The sequence below is a fragment of the Hesperophylax consimilis genome, chromosome 12 (genome assembly GCF_061612785.1).
Source record: "Hesperophylax consimilis isolate HC1 chromosome 12, BYU_Hcon_1.0, whole genome shotgun sequence".
Lineage (NCBI taxonomy): Eukaryota > Metazoa > Arthropoda > Insecta > Trichoptera > Limnephilidae > Hesperophylax > Hesperophylax consimilis.
The window spans coordinates 4,828,081-4,847,073 of NC_142847.1; the positions used below are offsets into that span (position 1 = coordinate 4,828,081).

General features: G+C 34.5%; 1 protein-coding gene across 2 annotated transcripts in view; it reads left to right on the forward strand.

The window, feature by feature from the left end:
• Nucleotides 1-18,993, forward strand: part of LOC149419029 (klaroid protein-like) — a 45,593-nt gene that overhangs the window by 17,277 nt on the left and 9,323 nt on the right. The window contains exons 3-8 of one of the 2 annotated variants that reach the window (XM_089638055.1): nucleotides 4,814-5,037; nucleotides 9,262-9,511; nucleotides 10,307-10,538; nucleotides 12,322-12,405; nucleotides 13,281-13,652; nucleotides 17,932-18,591. In XM_089638055.1, coding sequence (XP_089494181.1) covers nucleotides 4,814-5,037; nucleotides 9,262-9,511; nucleotides 10,307-10,538; nucleotides 12,322-12,405; nucleotides 13,281-13,652; nucleotides 17,932-18,591 — 1,822 coding nt within the window. The remainder of the gene's footprint in view (nucleotides 1-4,813; nucleotides 5,038-9,261; nucleotides 9,512-10,306; nucleotides 10,539-12,321; nucleotides 12,406-13,280; nucleotides 13,653-17,931; nucleotides 18,592-18,993) is intronic. The other variant, XM_089638056.1, reaches the window with a different exon arrangement.

The following is an 18,993-nucleotide window of genomic DNA, read 5'->3' on the forward strand; positions in this document are numbered from 1 at the left end:
TTGTGTTTGCTAAGCTGTTTGTGACGAAAACCGAATTGTGTTGTGAACTTTCGAGTGTTTTGTTTGTTTGGGATCTGTTTGTGAATATTGATCAAACATTCTCGGGTTCAATTGGTGCTTGACGGAAAGGTAAATGCTCAGTTCTTAAATTAAGCATGGTTGAATTAAAAAAAAAACAATTTGGGAGGCGGGTATGGTAACCAACACCTCTGTCATAGGTCACGTTTGCTATGTTTGGTGACTTAGCAGGGATGCCCGGGTTGATGAAGTGAGAGTTGTTTATACCTACTGTGTGGCGGGCTGGATTTGGAGAGGCTGGTTGAGGGGGATCTTTTTACCTCTCCAACAGGACTCTCATGTATTAGGAAAGTTAATTATTTTAGATGTACATATTTGAATTTGTATTATTTCTTTGGTTAAATATTTTTCGTAGTATTCAAGTTATTGCTTGTTGATACATTTCATGCTAACTATACCCGTAAAGGACTGATTTCAGCAATGTAGGGTGTAACCATAGAAACCAATGAACGAAGAATGTTACCAACTTTTTTGCTTGTCGGCAAAATCTTACGTAGGCCTTTTAAGAATATGTGAAATCGAAAATTATTATTATGACTAATGAGACCACTATACAGGGTGTCCGGGGGTAAAGTACACAAACTACGGGAGGTGTTTCTACATGATGGTAAAAGTAAAAAAGATAAATAACTTTGTTCGAAATTCTGTTTTTTATTCCCATACAAAAATATTTTTCTATAGAAGAATATTATTTTCTCCTTACAAACAATTCAACTTTCGTACCTGAAAACTACCTTAAAATGTTGAAATGTCGAAAACAGCCATTTATCTTTTTTACTAGTGAATTTACATCACATTTGGAGTCGATCTTGTGGTATAACTTTTTTGATTATTGCTTTCATTTTAGAGTAAATCGAGTTTGAAGTTGAAATTTTTTGACCCGGCTGCAAAAGTTTTTTTTAACTCTTTAGTTGCCGAAAGTAGTTTGAAAAATTAAGTTTTTTTGAGTTATCTATATGATGAAGATTTCAATAGTTACCTGATTGTACTACGAGTTTCCGGACACCGTGTACACGCGGCAATTCAAGTGTAACAATACATTTTATGTGGGAGTTGAATGTATCATTATACAGAACTGGTTAATTATTATTTTCGCTAAGTATAGAATTCAGGAAGTAAATATTTTATTGAACATTGAATTTCTTGTTTTAAATGCCTTGTGTACAAAAACAAGTGCATCAAAGAGCAGAAAGTTAAAATATTTTTGTTTTCGTTTCTGGAGTCACTTTTAACAGCATTCTTTTTAATTTAACACATTCATAAATTAATCAACACCACACCTTTACATGGGGCGTTCAGCGGAAGAGTGAAAAGTTCAGTGAAAACATCAGATTGTTAAAGATAAGTAACTAATTTAGTAATGGAAGAATGATGTTATTTAACGCTATCCTTGGAAATCAATGAAAACTGATATTGGGCCACTGTGGATTCATAGATATGACCTAAATCTTTTAACCGCTGGAAAACCATTTGTGCACCAGTAACAAGAATTTTTTCCCGCCGACAAATCGTTCACGTGCTGTTGGCATTGAAATTTCACCCTAGATGGAATTTTTTGATATGCGATTTAAACTTGTACGCCTTGAGAAAGTGCATAATTTTTTTAACAGAATCGCTTGCACTTGAAACACTTTAGAGTTCAAGTCTGATTTCCCTCAAAAAGGGTCTGGTGTTCCAAAGGTTAACATTCTGATATTTTCGCTGTTTAAAATTTTTAAGTCGGTTAGGCTACTCTTCCGCTGAGAGCCTCATATTCAAATGAACACAAATGAGCTTGAACACTCCAGTGAGGTGAAAAGCATTAACCCATTTACGCCTGCCGTGCCCAAACGAGGACGCCTTCAAATCTACCCACCAATTTGTTATTAATGTGGTAAGTTTTGCTAACAGTGCATTATTGTCGAGTTAATTGATGTGTCTTACATTTTATATCAAACATTTTGGATAACACCATTTATAAAAAGTATTTTAGTGTCATAAATAAAGTGAATCTCAGAGTCGCGGTGATTACCAAATGTAAGTATTTTTTTTATATGTTTACGTTCGTAAATTTTTAATTTTTCTACATAATCTTATTGAACACTTCGTTTACTTTGGAATAAAAATTTGATAAGGTAAAATATATAATTTACTGAACTGTGAACTACTTTTTTTTGTTGGTGTCCCCAAATAGGGACAGTGGGCACATAAAGAGTAAAATATTCTTTTTTTTTACAGAGTTTTGACTGCACATAAATATGTCAAAACGGCAATTTGAAGTAAGCGATAACTATCATGGACTCCAGGAGGCCCTTGATGCTATTATGGCAGAAGAGGACTCAGATGTTGAATTTGATATCGTTGCTCTTCCCCCAGAAACAACTATCCTCACTGACGAAGAAGAAGGCGATGAAGACAATATTATTACCAATGACATCCCAAGAGATATTCCTGGAAATATCGAAGTTTTTGTAAACAGAAACGAAGAAGATTGGGACAGTTCTGATGAAGAGCCTTTGTCGAATTTCGCTAGAAGGCAACGATGCAATGTTGGGCCCCGTTGGCGTAAATGCGAGCCTAGCTACGATCACATGCCTTTTGATGAGAATAATGTACAACAACCATGCAAAAACCTAATTACTGATCTCAAAGGTAAAAATCCTGTTTCAATTTTTGAGAAGATTTTTGATCAGGAAGTAATCGATATGATTCTTCAATATTCTGATTTGTCTGCATCACAAAACAATAAACATGATATCAATATTACCGTTGGTGAGTTGAAAACATTTTTGGGCATTCTATCTCTATCTGGTTATCACACTTTGCCTCGCGAACGTCTATTTTGGTCTTTAGACGAGGACTGTAATGTACCTGTTGTTTCTAAGGCAATGACGATAAACAGATTTTTAGATATCAAAAAGTACCAACATTTTTGTGATAATACTGTAGCTGCTGAAACATCAGATAAAATGTTCAAGATGCGAACCCTTGCTGAGGTTCTCATGAAGAAATTTATGCAATGGGGAGTGTTTCACGCAAATCTGTCAATAGATGAATCCATGGTGAAATATTTTGGACGTCATCCATCGAAACAATTTATTCGAGGTAAGCCTGTACGCTTTGGTTATAAAAATTGGATGCTTGCTAGTGCTGATGGCTACTGCTACAATTTTGATATTTATTGCGGCAAGTCGCAAATACCCACCAATGAGCCGTTGAGTACACGAGTTGTGAAAAACCTGTTGAACAAGCTAAACACAGATCCTAGAGACCATGTTGTTTTCTTCGATAATTTTTTCACTAGCTATGCATTGCTGCGGGATTTATGGGAATCTGGCTACAGGAACTGTACGTGAGGGTAGGACCTGCAAATTTTCTCTCACACCCGTCGAGGAGATGAAAAAGAAAAGTCGTGCTGACTTTGACTACCGGTTCAACACGGTCAATAAAATATTGTTTGATCGCTGGCTGGATAACAGCGTTTGTACAATGGGAACAAACTACGATAATTTTCTTCCGAGCTCAATCGAAAAGAAGAAAATCGATGGAAATATTCCTCAAGTATTTATAAATTACAACAGAGGCATGGACGGTGTCGATCAAGCCGATCAGTCGATTTCAACGTATCGAACTTCAATACGAGGCAAGAAGTGGTGGTGGGTGTTATTTACATACATGTTCGATCTAAACATACTTAGTAACGACGTGAAGATGGACCAGCTACAATTTCACCCATCAGCCTCTGTAGGGCTCAATTTACAGTTTGATGGTTTTGGCCACTTTCCGGAGAAGTTGACAAAACAGTTGCGATGCACTATTTGCCATAGTAAGGCACGTTAGGAGTCCAAAAAATGCAAAAAAACTTTGTGTATTGAAAGACCATCCTTCGAGAAATACCATACTGAATGTGCCCAGTGTCCCCATTTGAGCACGGCACTTTTTTTTCAAGTAAATAAAAAAAAATTAAATATATTTTTTTTATTTTTGTTAAAAAACTCTATTTCCTACTACATAAAATGAATTTATTCTTTTTTCTACGATTACTTTAGTCTTGGGCGTAAATGGGTTAAAGAAGGAAGTTCATAACAAGAGATCTAAATACGTCCATGTTGAACCCGAAGGGGCCGGCAAGAAACTGCACTAAATAAAAAGGTCTTTTTTGTTAAAGCCAACTTATGGACAATAACAATAGCTCTGATAAAATGCATTCACCATATTATAAATTTTTTGACGAGCATTCCCGGGTTACAAATAACCTGACAATATTTGAAAATCTCCTACTACCACCGAAGTAAGCGGAAAATGTTGCTTGTGTCGTAATGGAGGACTTAGCCAGCCGAGGAATTGAACGCACTTGGGTGGAACCCAAACGCGATGACTGACCTTTATATTACTATAGATTTACTTGTATTTGCTACTTTTTCATGATATACCCCTGCTAATCACTCTAGGGATGGACATTTCCGGTTGTTTTGTTTTCAATTCGGCCATTTGATTTAATTAATATCATACCTCCAAATATTAATACTGAAACATGAACTGCTTATTGCGGTTTAAAACAATTGAATCCACCTAGATTACACCGTTTATTCCATATTTTTAGGTTTTATAAGAAAAAAAAATTTAAATCCTTAAATTTATAATTCATAAGAATCGAATACCCAAATTTGGGTAGCCATCACTCGAGTGGTTAGAATCCTTCAAGTTTACCAGATGAGCTCCCTTAAAACTAACCCAAAAACATGTTTCCTTCCAGAACGTGAAGAACTACTCGTACGAGTATGAGCGCACCACAACCTCGTCGCAGCTGTGGAACAACGTGCAGCGCTCGTCCAGCCGCCACCAGCCGAGCCCCTCGGGCAGCGAGCGCTCCAACGAGAGCTTCGCCGAGTCCGTCCTGGCCGACAGCAGCCGCCTGTCGGGCACCGGCCTAGACCACCTGCCCTACAAGGTCTACAAGGACGCTGGCGAATATTGGAAGTGAGTATTATATATTTGCAGCACATTCCAATATGGAAGATACTCTCAGTATCGCCTTGGTGAAATATTACCATTCTGAATCGAAAGATTGTTTGAACAGGCGGTATATATCCTGGTAAGCAGGACAACATGTGTAAAAACATAACTAACTAACCATCACGCCGTTTCTCCGCAGGGGTAGGTAGAGAGGATGGACCGCCAAACAACTCGGTCACACCACACACTCCTTGCCTCATTCACATTCATACATCGTCTCATGCATACTCTTCTATTATTCTGACTCTTGACATGGCCCGACTCAAGTATCTGATTCACTTGATCGTGCCATGTCTTCCTCGGGCGTCCCCGACTTCTGCTACCATTCACATTTGTCATTGTATATTCTCCTTACACTCCTTTCTTCGCTCATTCGCTCTACATGCCCAAACCATCCATAGCGTCCCTTTCTTTATCTTACTCATTAAACTTACATCAGTCTTGCACTCTTTGAGTATCTCCACATTCCTCACACGATCATAGATGGTTTTACCACAAATATGCCTCAAAGATTTCATTTCTACAGCATTCAGTCTACTTTCATCCTTTCTCTGCCAGTTCCATGCCTCACTTACGTACATCAGGGTAGGTACCAGCACTCCATTGTGAACTGCTAGCTTCGCTTCTTTGTACAATTTTTCGTTAGCGCCAACTGCGTTCAGTCCTCCATTAATAGAGTTACTTGCATTTACCATATTTTAAAAACACTTTGTATCAGTTAGATAACAATGAGTTGTAACTATTTCAGTAACCGGAAATGGAAAATAATGTGTTTGTCTATGTCCCGCTTATCTGTATATTTAAAATTGAAATGGCTTAAGCCGTGTTTGGTGACCAGATAGTAAAATCCAGGTATTTCCCAACCTTCCTCTTTGTTTTTCTTTGTTCGGACAGACAGATGCAGATAGCAAACTGATATTTGGCATAACCCCAATTCATGTACATAATGAAACAAATATACACAGTTGATACAGTATTAATTAACTGCAAATAAACATTCCGCTTTACATTTTTATTACAACATAATAATAATGATTTAAACATAAAAATAATAATTTTATTTAAACAAAAACATAATAATAATAATATTACAACATGATTTGCAAAAATCATATAAATATCATCATATCACATTAAATACATGTAGGATTACGAAAGATTTTTTAAATATTTATGTTGAGGGATCAGTAGGATTTATAGGCCCTGTTAGGAGTTCTACCGAGCCAAACCCTCTGATATGAAAATATCTGGAGTCGGTGAATTATTTTCCCATTTGATCTCTGGTGAGTTGTATTGTTTTGTATTTATTTTTCTTATATAATGCACTTGCATAATGTGGATTGACTATATAATCATTTGTCGAAAAGTGTGTGGAAGGGTTTAGTTTTTCCTATGGGGAAGATTTAACCCGGACATAAAGTCGGAAGAAAAAAAAAAAAATTTTACCTACCAATAAAATTTATATTTTGTTTCCATCGATGCCTGGAATCCATTATGAGAGAGAGCTTGCTCTTTCGCCCTTTCATTTACGTTTTGAGCATGTTTATTCCCTATATTTGCCCCTTTTCTCCACTTGCCACACTTTCTCTCCCTACTGGCAACAGAAAAAAAATAAAGATTACACACACTCCTAATAAAGCCGATGAATGTGCTTAGGAGAGGAGAATTTATATATATTACTTTCGTATATTATTGTGTAAATATATAAAGTGATAATTTTCAAAGCGAAGTTTAAAGTGAAGTTAAGTGATAATTAGGCATGCATATTAGTTAGACATGTATAATATTGTGTAATGTTGTAAAATTGATGGTGAAGTTATAAAGTGATAATTTTCAATGCGAAATTTAAAGTTTAAAGTGAAAAGTCACAAAATTAAATTTTAAAGTGAAAGGTTACAGAGTGAAGTTAAGTGAAAAATGATGTATGCAGGTTCATCAATATAAAATAAATAATAATTATAGATTTCCACTGAATTTCTAATCTAAAACCGCTACCTCCGGAACCATTTATTGGATAACCAACTACTCTGCCATAGGTCACCCAAAGTGGCTTGCTACGTTTGGTGATTCAGCAGGGGTGCCCGGGTTCATTGAGTGAGGTGTGTTCAGGATTCGCCTGTCCGCCAGCCGTACGGCGTGATCGGGATCGGCTAGTTTGGGGAGACCCTTTGACCTTTCCAACTGGTCTCTGTGACTGTCACTTTTGGACACGCCAATCCCTAGATTTCTTACATTTTTCCTATCCAGAACTTCTTCTCCTTCCTTACACTAAAAATACCCTCCACACAGCATCCCCAAAGATGACATTGACCATGAAGGAAATTATTTTCCTCGGGGCTTCCTGTATGAGGTTAATGTAAAAAAAAAAGATAATATAAAGAATAAGAAATGATGAACAAAACAAAAAGGCAAAATTATACGGTGGTACTACAAAATTTAAATTTAATTTTACATAATATTCTGTTACCAACTATGTCAGTTTGATATAATGACCAATTTGCCCGTTGTTTATTCAAATGAATTGGCAAGGAATAATAATTAATAAAATTATTTTGGGGGTATGAATATTTATTTACTACAATACCATTATGGCCAGTTGTCAAATTTAATGATAGTGTGCTGTGCATGTATCAAATTGTTATTTGGAAGTTATTATTTATTATTAATTGTGTGAAGTGACGTTAATAATAAAAAAACACAATGAACGGGAATGTAGATTCGAGTACTTCAGAGGTTCAGATGATGTTTGCAATGAGAGTTGCTACAAATACCTCGTCCCCTGAAGAGAATGTATTGGAAGATGATTCTAGGTTATATTATTTTGTGTTTTACTTTGTTTATTATAGTTTTTTTACTTATGTAACAAAACTTAATGACATGAAACATACACATAATAAAAGTAACATAAATAAATGGCATATCAGTAAATTAAAAAAATAATTATCGTGAGAGTCAAAAATATTTTGTACAATTTTTAACCTTGTATAACATATTATTAACAACTAGACTGAATGCTGTAGAAATGAGATCCCTGAGGCGTATGTGTGGTTAAATCTTGTATTAAAACAAGATTGCAGGCCCTACAAATGAATTGACAGGTTTCCTGATAAACTTTTAGTAAATTATATTGTCATGATGTCGGAACAAGTGTTTATGAAAATCGGAATATTTTTCGAATGTTTTTGCAAAGGCAATTTACTAAAACGCATGACCAAATGCAAAAAAATTATGAACATGTATTCCGGCATCACAACAATATATTCGTAATTTATTAATTTAGTTATGAGGAAACCTGTTAATTCATTCGTAAGGCTTGCAATTCTGTTTTTAAACAGAATTACCTATAATTTGAAGAGATTCTTAATATATGCGCAATAATCATTTTTCTCCGTGATGTATGGCAATGAGGCGTGGAACTGACATAGGAAGGACGAAAGTAGACTGAATTCTGTAGAAATGATATCCCTGAAGCGTATGTGTAGTAAAACCGTGTATGATCGTGTAATAAATGTGAAGATCCGTAAAGAATGAGTGAAATTAAGAAAGGGATGCTCAGGTGGTTTGGGCATGTAGAGCGAATGAACGAAGAAAAGAATGTAAGGAGAATATTTGTCTTGAATAAATGGCTACATCATTCGTGCATTGATCACCGGCGAGCGAACATCAAAATAATGAGACATTTCAAGCAACCAGGGCGATACTGAGAGTATTTACTACACGTTGGTACAAATAAAAATGTAACTGTTATGTATTATTGTAGTTGATAATTCACATAAATTAATTAAAATTAAAAGAGATAATTTTTATGAAAACAGGTTTTGTGTGACAACCCTTACATTGATAAGCATTTACTCAGGATGAAACTTTTTCACGAGATTTGGAATTTGCAATTACGTGTATTATTGCTTCTAGCAATTTGCGCGCTATTGTAAAAGGACTAGTAATTTGTAAGCAGATTTTATTTTCGAAGTCTTAATAGTGATGATAGAATGCGAGGTGTCGCCTCGCACCTCGCAATGTGGATTGTTTCCCTCACCTTCAGGCTCCTGTCTACTGTTTCTCATGTCTATGGAACCAACCAACACTCAACGGTTGACACCCAATGGTTGAACCAACCAAATTGAATCCGATGTTAAAAATTACAATATTGAATATAGTTTCTGATTCCTAACTGTTTGTTTATTGCAGCAAATACCCCAAGACGGACTACACATACTCGCGACTGTCCAAGGACCGTGTGGAGCTGGCCCCGGGGCAAGTTGCCGTGCCCAACATGTCGCGGCCCTCGCTGCACACAGTGCGCCACAGCCTCTCCCCCGGCCTGCTCTACCACGGCTCCACCTCCTCGCTGCTCGGGGACGCCTCGGACCTGCGCCAGCGCTGGACTACCGAAACCCACACCAGCAACAGCTACCAGAACCACTTGAGGAGATATGAGGTAAAACTAAAATATATATATATATCTCAGTCACTTACAAAAGTCAGAATAACAGAAGAGTATGTATGCTAATACAGGGTTTTGTGGCAGTCCATCCTCTTCTTCTTTTTTTTCTAGTACTCTAATTTTGCCAGATTGAAAACAACCCTATTACGACATGTATTCTTATCTAATTTTTCCCATATCTTATATATTTTCACTGTCTCAAATGCCTGAAAGAATCCAATTTGGAAAAGAGTAAGTATACAATTTTGTATACATATATGTGATATTCATATTTCGTATGTATTCAGTGATTGAATGAATAATTACTACATTGAAAACTAAACCATAACTCAATGCTGCTGTTTAACTGGTCACTGATGTATTTTAATATTGTCATATTTGAGACCAACATTAAAAATCTTTAATGGCTCAAATCTCCCGCTGTACCCTATGCAATTATTTATCTAAATGAATTAACCCATTCCCTCCACTCAATAAAATATTATATCTACATAAACAGTATGCCAAAATTTAGTTTTTTTTATTAATTTTCAAAAATTAATGAATTTAAAATTTTTGTAAAAAAAATAAATTATTCAATAAATACAAAAACAAACAATTATGTCAGTTTTACTTCTTCAATAAATTCAGGACAAGTTCAGTCAAAATAACTTCAGATTGGATGGGTTAAAAAGGTACAAACATATATTTAAAGAGATCTTCCAACAATTTGATTCCTTTTGTGATTATATTTATATATTATGAGATACAAATGTGTTATATTGAGAATTATTCATATTTTATTTCTAGAGCATATCCGACACAGAACTTGATGAAGTTGAGGGTCGGGGCAAGAAGTCTAAAAGTGCGGTCACCCGCTGGTGGATAACAACGTTGATCATTACGGTGGTCACGAAAGTAGTCACTACCATCACCACCATGAAGAACAAAGTCCTGGGACGGGACGCCGCCCTGAGATACCCGTATTACGTGACCCGTGATAACTATATGTTAGTACATAAGAAACGGACGGAAAACACAAGTAAGTATTTTATGTTGTGTTTCTTCCTTTATACTACTTTTTTATCCAAGATCAGGATCGAATTGTACACTTTTGTATAGAATGTTAATAATGTTAAGTGTTGCAGTCAAATGTTATTTTGATTTTTTTTTCTCCAGTTTATTCCCTTGAATTTTCAAATATTAGTTCATTTCAACTGCACATTATTCTAATATTCAACCAATCTCCAACTATGAACCTACCCATTTTCCTTCCAAAATTATGATTTTCCTCCAATATTCTATTTATAAAATCCGATTCTTTTGTTTAGTTGAATTTAAATTTGGAACACATCATTCACAAATCCACTTTCCTTCCAAAATTGTGTTTTCCCTCCAATATTCTATTTGTCAAACCCAACTCTTTTGTTTAGTTGAATTTAAATTTGGAACACATTCATTCACAAACCCATTTTCCTTCCAACATTGTATTTTCCCTCCATTATATTATTTGTCAAAACTGACTCTTGTTTAGTTGAATTCAAATTTGGAACACATTCATTCACAAACCCATTTTCCTTCCAACATCGTGTTTTCCCTCCAATATTCTATTTGTCAAAACCGACTCTTTTGTTTACTTGAATTTTAATTTGAAACACATTCATTCACAAGTATTTGGTTTCTTTTAAATTTAATTAAAAGATCCAGATCTCTTAGTGCTAAGTTTTGTGACATACAAATTACTTATTTGATCTTTAAAAAAAAAATTGAGGTATATTCCTTTTTTGTCAGAATTAATATATTCAAGCAAAACAGTACACATTGAAAGGTGCAAATTTAATGTTTGTAATGTAAGTCTACGCTCAACATTTTGATGTACTTCACACAGACTTCAAACTAGATTAGGTTTGAGGACGTTTTGACTACAGAAATGGGACGTTGAAGAATCGGATATCATATGACAAGAAGAACTGATCGGAATAAGCATTAATGAAGAAAGGGGCAGTTCTAGCTTCAGAAAGAAATTCCCGTTGTTTATCCTGCTTTATAAACTTCATTTTTATTTTGTGTAACACCTCACAAAGACAGGGGAACCATATCACCACCGGTTGTTGTGCAGTCAAGGGAAGGGAATCTTCTTACAATAAAAGTAAATGATAATCACTTTGATGTTAAGAAGTTTAGGAAAATTCAATAGTCGGCAGGCTACTTCTAACAGTCTACGGGAAAAAAAATCCGCAAGTGGTCTTACGGGGCAAAAAAGTTTGGGAACCTCCGGTATTAATTATCGGACTAAACATTGCCACACACTTAGAATATTGAGTTGGCATTGCATTGTTTTTATCCTAGTACAGCACAATATTGATCTCACACTGTTCTGAATTATTTCCATTTTTTTAACTTGTGTTTTATTGCTCAGAAAAATTACAGTAATTCAGATAGGATGCCGCAGTGTTGTTGTTGACCAATTTCCTTGTTTTAAGGTCTCATTTTCCTTTTATCCTACTCAAGAAGTCAACTTTATTTGTTATTTTTTTTTAGTTAACATTTCAAAGTTAGTTTTAATTTGTTGTATTTATTGTACTCCCAAGTATTTAATTTGTTATTGATTATAACTCCCAACTATTTAATTTGTTATTGATTATAACTTCCAAGTATCTGATTTCTTCTGCTTGTTAAATATTTTGATTGTTTATGTTTAGGGTGATACATTACACTAACACATTGCTCGGTGAATCATATGTGAATGTGTAGGATTGTGGTTTTACGATAGAGTTTCCATGATGTTCAGATTATTCATTAATTTCTTTGTATTTATATTCCAGCTTGGTATACAAAAGTGGGAGAAACAGTTAAGAGGCGACGATGGTGGCTTCTGTTGCTCCTTCTGCTTCTCGTTCCCTTTGCTTGTAAGTCAACAAACATTCATCACTTTATAAAGTAAACTTTCTAATTTATTCTGCCAATCATTTTATTATTAACACAACATTACACAATTATTTCCGCATGCTCTGTTTCAGCACGAAAGAAATTTCCTTAGCTATTAACATGTACATAAATAAATGTAAAAAGCAAGGTTATGGTATCGGGTAACATTTATTTATTCTGTCTACTTTAGAAGACACATCGACGCAACTTGTCGTATCAGGCTTTACCGACATTAGCTTGAAAATCATTCTTCAATTCCACAAGATGCATGAATTATTGAACGTTGTCTTAGTACTCTTAGCCTCGTAGTGCCGATCTATCACACCAAACTTCGATGTGTCATATAAAAGACGTATGAAACTATGTTATTGAACATTGTCTTAGTACTCTTACACCAAACTTCGATGTGTCATATAAAAGGCGTACTATGTTATTGAACGTTGTCTTAGTACTCTTAGCCTCGTAGTGCCGATCTATCACACCAAACTTCGATGTGTCATATAAAAGACGTATGAAACTATGTTATTGAACATTGTCTTAGTACTCTTACACCAAACTTCGATGTGTCATAAAAGACGTATGAAACTATGTACAGCAAAAACGGTACACAAGAGCAACTTTTTGTCATTCAGATTTATGAATCATCATTCCTAAACATGTAGGTTTTTTTTACTGTAAAATACTAGGCCAAAAGAGCTCAGCTGTAATAAGGCTGTTTGATTAATTTATTTTTGTGTAATTTTTAAATTGTGGTAGGATTTATCTTACAGTGCTCAAAAGTAGAAAACTTATCAACCTTTTCAGTGTTCATATTGAGAATCTACGCCTAAAACTTTGTGTCTTTGTTTTTTTTCAGTTTTGTATACAAACCCCGAATACGGGGAGAAAATAACCGACTATGCATCGAAAAGCGTCTCTAATCTGAAATTCCCAAATGTCTCTTTGCCACAGTTTCACATGCCCGACATGAAACTTCCAGAATTCTCCCTTCCGAACAATCCATTTGCAGAATTCTCTCTGCCCGAAGTTCAGATTCCAGAATTCTCCTTTCCCAAAATAACACTTCCAGAAATATCAAACATGCGTATTCCGAGCGTTGAAATGCCAGAAGCTTTTTACGAGTATAAATCAGCCGCCTCTAGTAAAATGTCTGATTTCGCCCAATACATCTCGGTTTTGGGACAGAATTGGTTGAATGAACTTCAAAAAATGTGGAGTGGCATCATTGGTTAGTAAAACATTTATTCGGTTGAACCATTTCATTGATGGTTTGTGACATGCTTTGGGTTCAACCATTTCTCCTAGTAACTAATAAGGCATATTGTCAACAATTAACTAACTCGGCCATTAGTTGGTAAATGATCCTAAGAAGTGGTAGACTGTCTGTTTTTTTACCTATAACAATTTTATTATTTTCATTTCTTATACCTCCTTCATTTGCCAACTTTTGTTCCCGAGCTATGTCCATTCTCTGTTAATTTTAAATACAGATTATACAATTTGCAGTTTCATCTTTTTTTTTTAAATGTAACTACGGGAATAAGTGCCGTTTATTTTTAAATTATTATTTTATCCTCTGTGTAAGATAAAGTTTGCCATAGTTTGAAAATCCTACTTTAGACACAAACCTAATTAATTATTTCCATATACTCTTATTTTGTAGTGAAGAGATTTTACCACATTGAAAAAGTATAATATATTTTTTTTATTTATTTATCCTATTTGCTGTACACATCACTGGACAACTGGTAATTCTTCGTTTTTTATTGGGACCTTTGATTAAAATTTCATGAAAAGTATTCTTATGTTATTAAAAACAAATGATCTAATTTTATCCACTATGGATAATGGAGTCTATCGTGTATTATTTCAAAACATCTTAGTATAATGTACTCTTAAACAGATAGTCTTCAGACTTGGCCATAATTTATATTTAAAAAATATATTTATTTATGTTTTGTATTTTCTCATTTTATTGAATGTTGTGATTTTTGTCAGTATTTTTTTTTTACAATTATTATTCAATAGTGCTCTCTTTAACAATATGCAGTTATGTTTATGTCATAGCTTTTTGTAACAGTTAATAAAATGATTAAAACACTAATTGTAACATTGCATAATTTCATCAATAGAAGTAGAATTGAATTACTAGTTTTTTGTTTTCATCATATCAGAAAGATCATATTACCTGCATCATAATGTTTGTGCGGTAAAAGTATCTTTGAAAACTCATGAACACAAGAGCATACTGACTGTGAGAAGACAAAGGGAATAACTAACATAATGCATAGATTTGTTTTAGAAAAAAAAAAAATTTAGCTAACCCTTCTGGCTAATTTGTTCGCTTTTGGAAATGCCTTGATATTATGGATCTCATATAAATCGTTGTCTCCCTTGGTGAGAAATAGGATCTGAACGTTGGTAGAAAGAGATAACTAGTAAAGAAGTTTAACATAGAAGGATCAAAATGGACGCCTTTATGAAACCAAAGGTTCCTACCGCAAAACCTTTTTGAGAAAAAATTGAAAAATGAAAAATTGATTTTTGTTTTAATAATTTTTATGTGAAACGAAGAAAAAAGTGAGATGACAATAGTGTTAATAATACATTTGTCTAATACAAAGGTTTATTTCTAAAAATAAAATTTTATGGCATATTTTATAAACATTTTTTAGTTTCGGTTACATTAGATTTCTAAATATTAATGTTTATTTAATTTATTTGCAATTTATTTCCAACCCGAAATAAACACAAATTCTTAATGCCAGAGGCCTGGGGGTTAAGCTAAATTATTTTTTTAATATTCTGTTAGTCTAAAAATCTTCTGTGAATTTGATAGCTGCATACTTAGGAATGTAATTGTTCCCTTCTCTTCGCAGTAAGGGGATCCACTCAATGACCTGTTCGACAGTCATAAACTGAGAACATTTTGTCAGTAATCTGGCTTAGTTCCTTTTGTTTCCATAAAATGACTACTATGTGAAAACAGTTGGTAATTTTGAATGAAAGTGAACTAAAATATTATTACATATTTTTCATTATGAATGAACTTTGAAGTTTTATTCCTTTTGGCAGGATGTTTATTTTGAGAAAATGTCATTCCCTTCTCAGTCTTCAAGATAGTCAATGTGTGTAAAGTGTTGAATTTTATGAATGTCATCTGATATCTTATGATTTGAGGTTTAACATATATGTAAACTTGTGCGTTGTAAGTCTATTTTAATGACTTAAGATCTAAAAGTACATAAAAATAAATTACTCTTATTTTACAAAATATCGTTGCTGGCAATCCATCACCGCGTAAATCATATTTGGCCCCTTTTAAGGAGAGACAAAAACCGACGATGATTTTACCCAAACGGAAGGCGATTAAGATGCGCGGTGATACTATTTTCATTGTAAGACCTTACCTTGAAAAAATTCTATATTAATCCAACCGATGTAGGTTTATTACCGCCATTGAATGGTATTGCAGGATGATTTACGCGGTGATAGATTGCCGTCGACGATATGTTTTTTTAGAATTATAAACATTGATCAAAACTTTTCACACTTCAGTTAACTTTTTTGATTTAGGTTTTTGTGAACCTGTTTAATTTAAATTATACAAATTACTGTTGTACCATGTCACAATATATATAAAACAATAATTAATATTATTAATTTCTAGTCTTAAACTTCTTCATATTTTCTTTCATTTAAAAATTATATTAGTAAGTACTACTATGAAAGTATTAAAATAAGTGAATTATCTATATTTCATAATTACATGTTAGTATTTAAGTACAAACTAGATGTCATACTTAATTGATATAAGCATAGTATTATTCAAACATCCTAAATGTTTATTATTTAAGAAAAGCATTTTCAACTCTTGGAAACTCCCAGATGAAAAATAATTTACATTTGCGTAGCAGCCATCTTGTCATTAATACATAATATCATTTGTCATTTTATAATAAGATAAATTTTAGGTAAATTGAAATTTTTTTTGCATACTATTTTTTTATGTTTTCATTATTGTGTGGTTGTGTAAGTGAAAATGTATTATTTTTATATCTCTAAAATATTATTATTCAAATACTAATGATCCACATGTGTGTGTGTGATATCTTAGTTTTAACCCAATGTGTTATGTTTCTGGCTGCTGTTTTTAATGATATTAACAGTCCCATGGCAATTCAGAACAGTGGCAATTCAACACCACCCTTTTGACAAGTGATTAAAGTGATGAAAAAAACAAACCATTTTCATGACTTTATATTTTATTTCTTGACAGCCTCCGCGGTCGAGGAGCAAGGCTCTCGACTAGCAATACGAAGGTCGCGGGTTCAATGCCGGCGTGCGCAAGTAAATTTTATTTAACGAATTTGTGTTATTCACAATGTATAGTATACTTGTGGCACGTTCCAAAGTGGAAGATACTCTCAGTATGACTTTGGTGAAAGACCACCATTCAGAATTGAAACGTTAAAGCCAGGTATTCATCCACCTTCCTCTTCCCCATCTCATTCCCCTCCCCACTACCTTCAGCCTCATAACACCCTCCAATTGGGGATGCCATAGTCTCACTGGCTCCTGACGGTTGGGATAGGTTGGGACTCTTGTGCGGTATTCACATTAAAAAATATATATATATCGCTTTTCAAAAGTGTGTTGAAATTGCTATTGTCCTGAATAGTCCTATTACCATTATTACATGCTTGTGGAACACTTAACAATTTTGTGCAACAACCATTAGTGAAAATAAATAATTTATATTTAAAATCTCCTTTTTCCATCATTCTAACATCTGATCAAATACCTGCACTACCTTTCCTAAATAAAATTAATCGTTTTGCGAAATATGATATTGAATGACATCTATGGAGGCATTTGAGTTACATCGATAAGAGAATGCAAAGAGAAAGAGATAAACTCTTGAGGGAAGGATAGAGCGGGATGATCTTTCAACCACCCGGGATTACATGAAAACAGAGATCAATCAATCTATAATTTACACCTAGGAAAGTAGTATTTCTTATTCAAATGGATTCAAGTCAATTGGTGAGTTATTTTGAGACGTTCTTCTCAATCCTTCCCTCAAAAGCTAAGTAAACGCCCATAGAAAACACCGGCGGGCGGAGCGCCACCGTGGTGAAGTATTGTCGCAAGGTGATGAAGTAACCGTGTGTCTAGTTGAGTGAATAACATTCTCTGTCCGTGCTCGCAGGTGTTTTCTATACGACTGTTTGCTTCTCTTGAGGCGGAGTTGATTTCGTGCTTTCAAAATAAAGATCACCTTTCCAAGAGTTACTAATCCCTCAACCTCAACTTTACTCATCCTTTAAAAATATATATTAATCATTAACAAACATTATGTGATTTGCGATTGATTTTTACTTGTGATTTTAACTCTCTTTAAAAACTGATCTTTATTTAGATTTTTTGTGATATTTCTCTTAAATATTACATTTTTTATAAAAATATGTGTTACATTATTAAATGTCTTGTGTTAATTTTTGCAGATTGGATTTATGGTGGCACTATAGCAAGCCTTTATCCATACTTCATGTATTCATCAGATAGTAAAGTCTTACCCGTTGCCGAAGAACCGGCAAAATTAGACAGAGTAACGGAACACTTTGATAAACATTCACATAATGATAAATTTATCAATATGGAAAGACAGCAAGGCTACTACGAAAGGCCGGCTAAGTTTGAAATTACGGACGACTTGATCAACACTATCGTCATGCGAGTCAAAGCGAGTCTGCCAACGCCTGAAAGCCCAGCGCCGCAAATCATCGAAAGAATCATTGAGAAATCAAACGGTGATTTCGATCCAACTGCTTTAACCCGTCAGGAAGAACTTATAAATAAACTTACGGGTGAAATGCTTGGATTGTTGAAAGAGTCGAAGCATTACGTTGATGAGCAGCTTCTAGGGTTTCAGCAATCGGTGTCGGAGGATCTGGGGAAGATCAAAGAGGGAGTTAAAAAGGATCTGAAAGGCATCCACAAGGAGATAGTCCTGAGCCACTCGACCAGTGAGACTAAACCCGCCATGCACGTGGAAGTGGGCTGCCAACAGTGTGATGATGCCATCTTGAAGATAGTGAAAGAAGCTCTGATAGTGTACGATGCGGATAAAACTGGTTTGGTGGATTACGCTTTGGAGTCTGCAGGTGAGCAACCAACAAGTACCTATCATTCCAGAGTGGAAGATGATTCCAGTATTGTACTGGTGAATGACCACAGCTTGTATGTAGATATATTTATATCAGTCAAGTTTTATCAACCTTTCTCTATCCCTTCTGCCCTCCCTCATTTTTTTATTTCTCTCAATTTCCCAATATTGGAAGTGTCTAGTCCCATTGGTTCAGATATTTCAGTTGAGACTTGTGCGCTCATCAAATGAATGTCAAAGACAGATGTTTATAAATAATAATACCAGTGTGGTGCTTTTCATTGGGGTGCAGGATTGTCACAGAAAGCTAAAAAAAGCACACTTGTTAGAAATATGTAATAGTTTCAATTCTTATCCACTCGAGCTCGAGGAGATTCCGGGTGTTCGATTTTCAATTCGG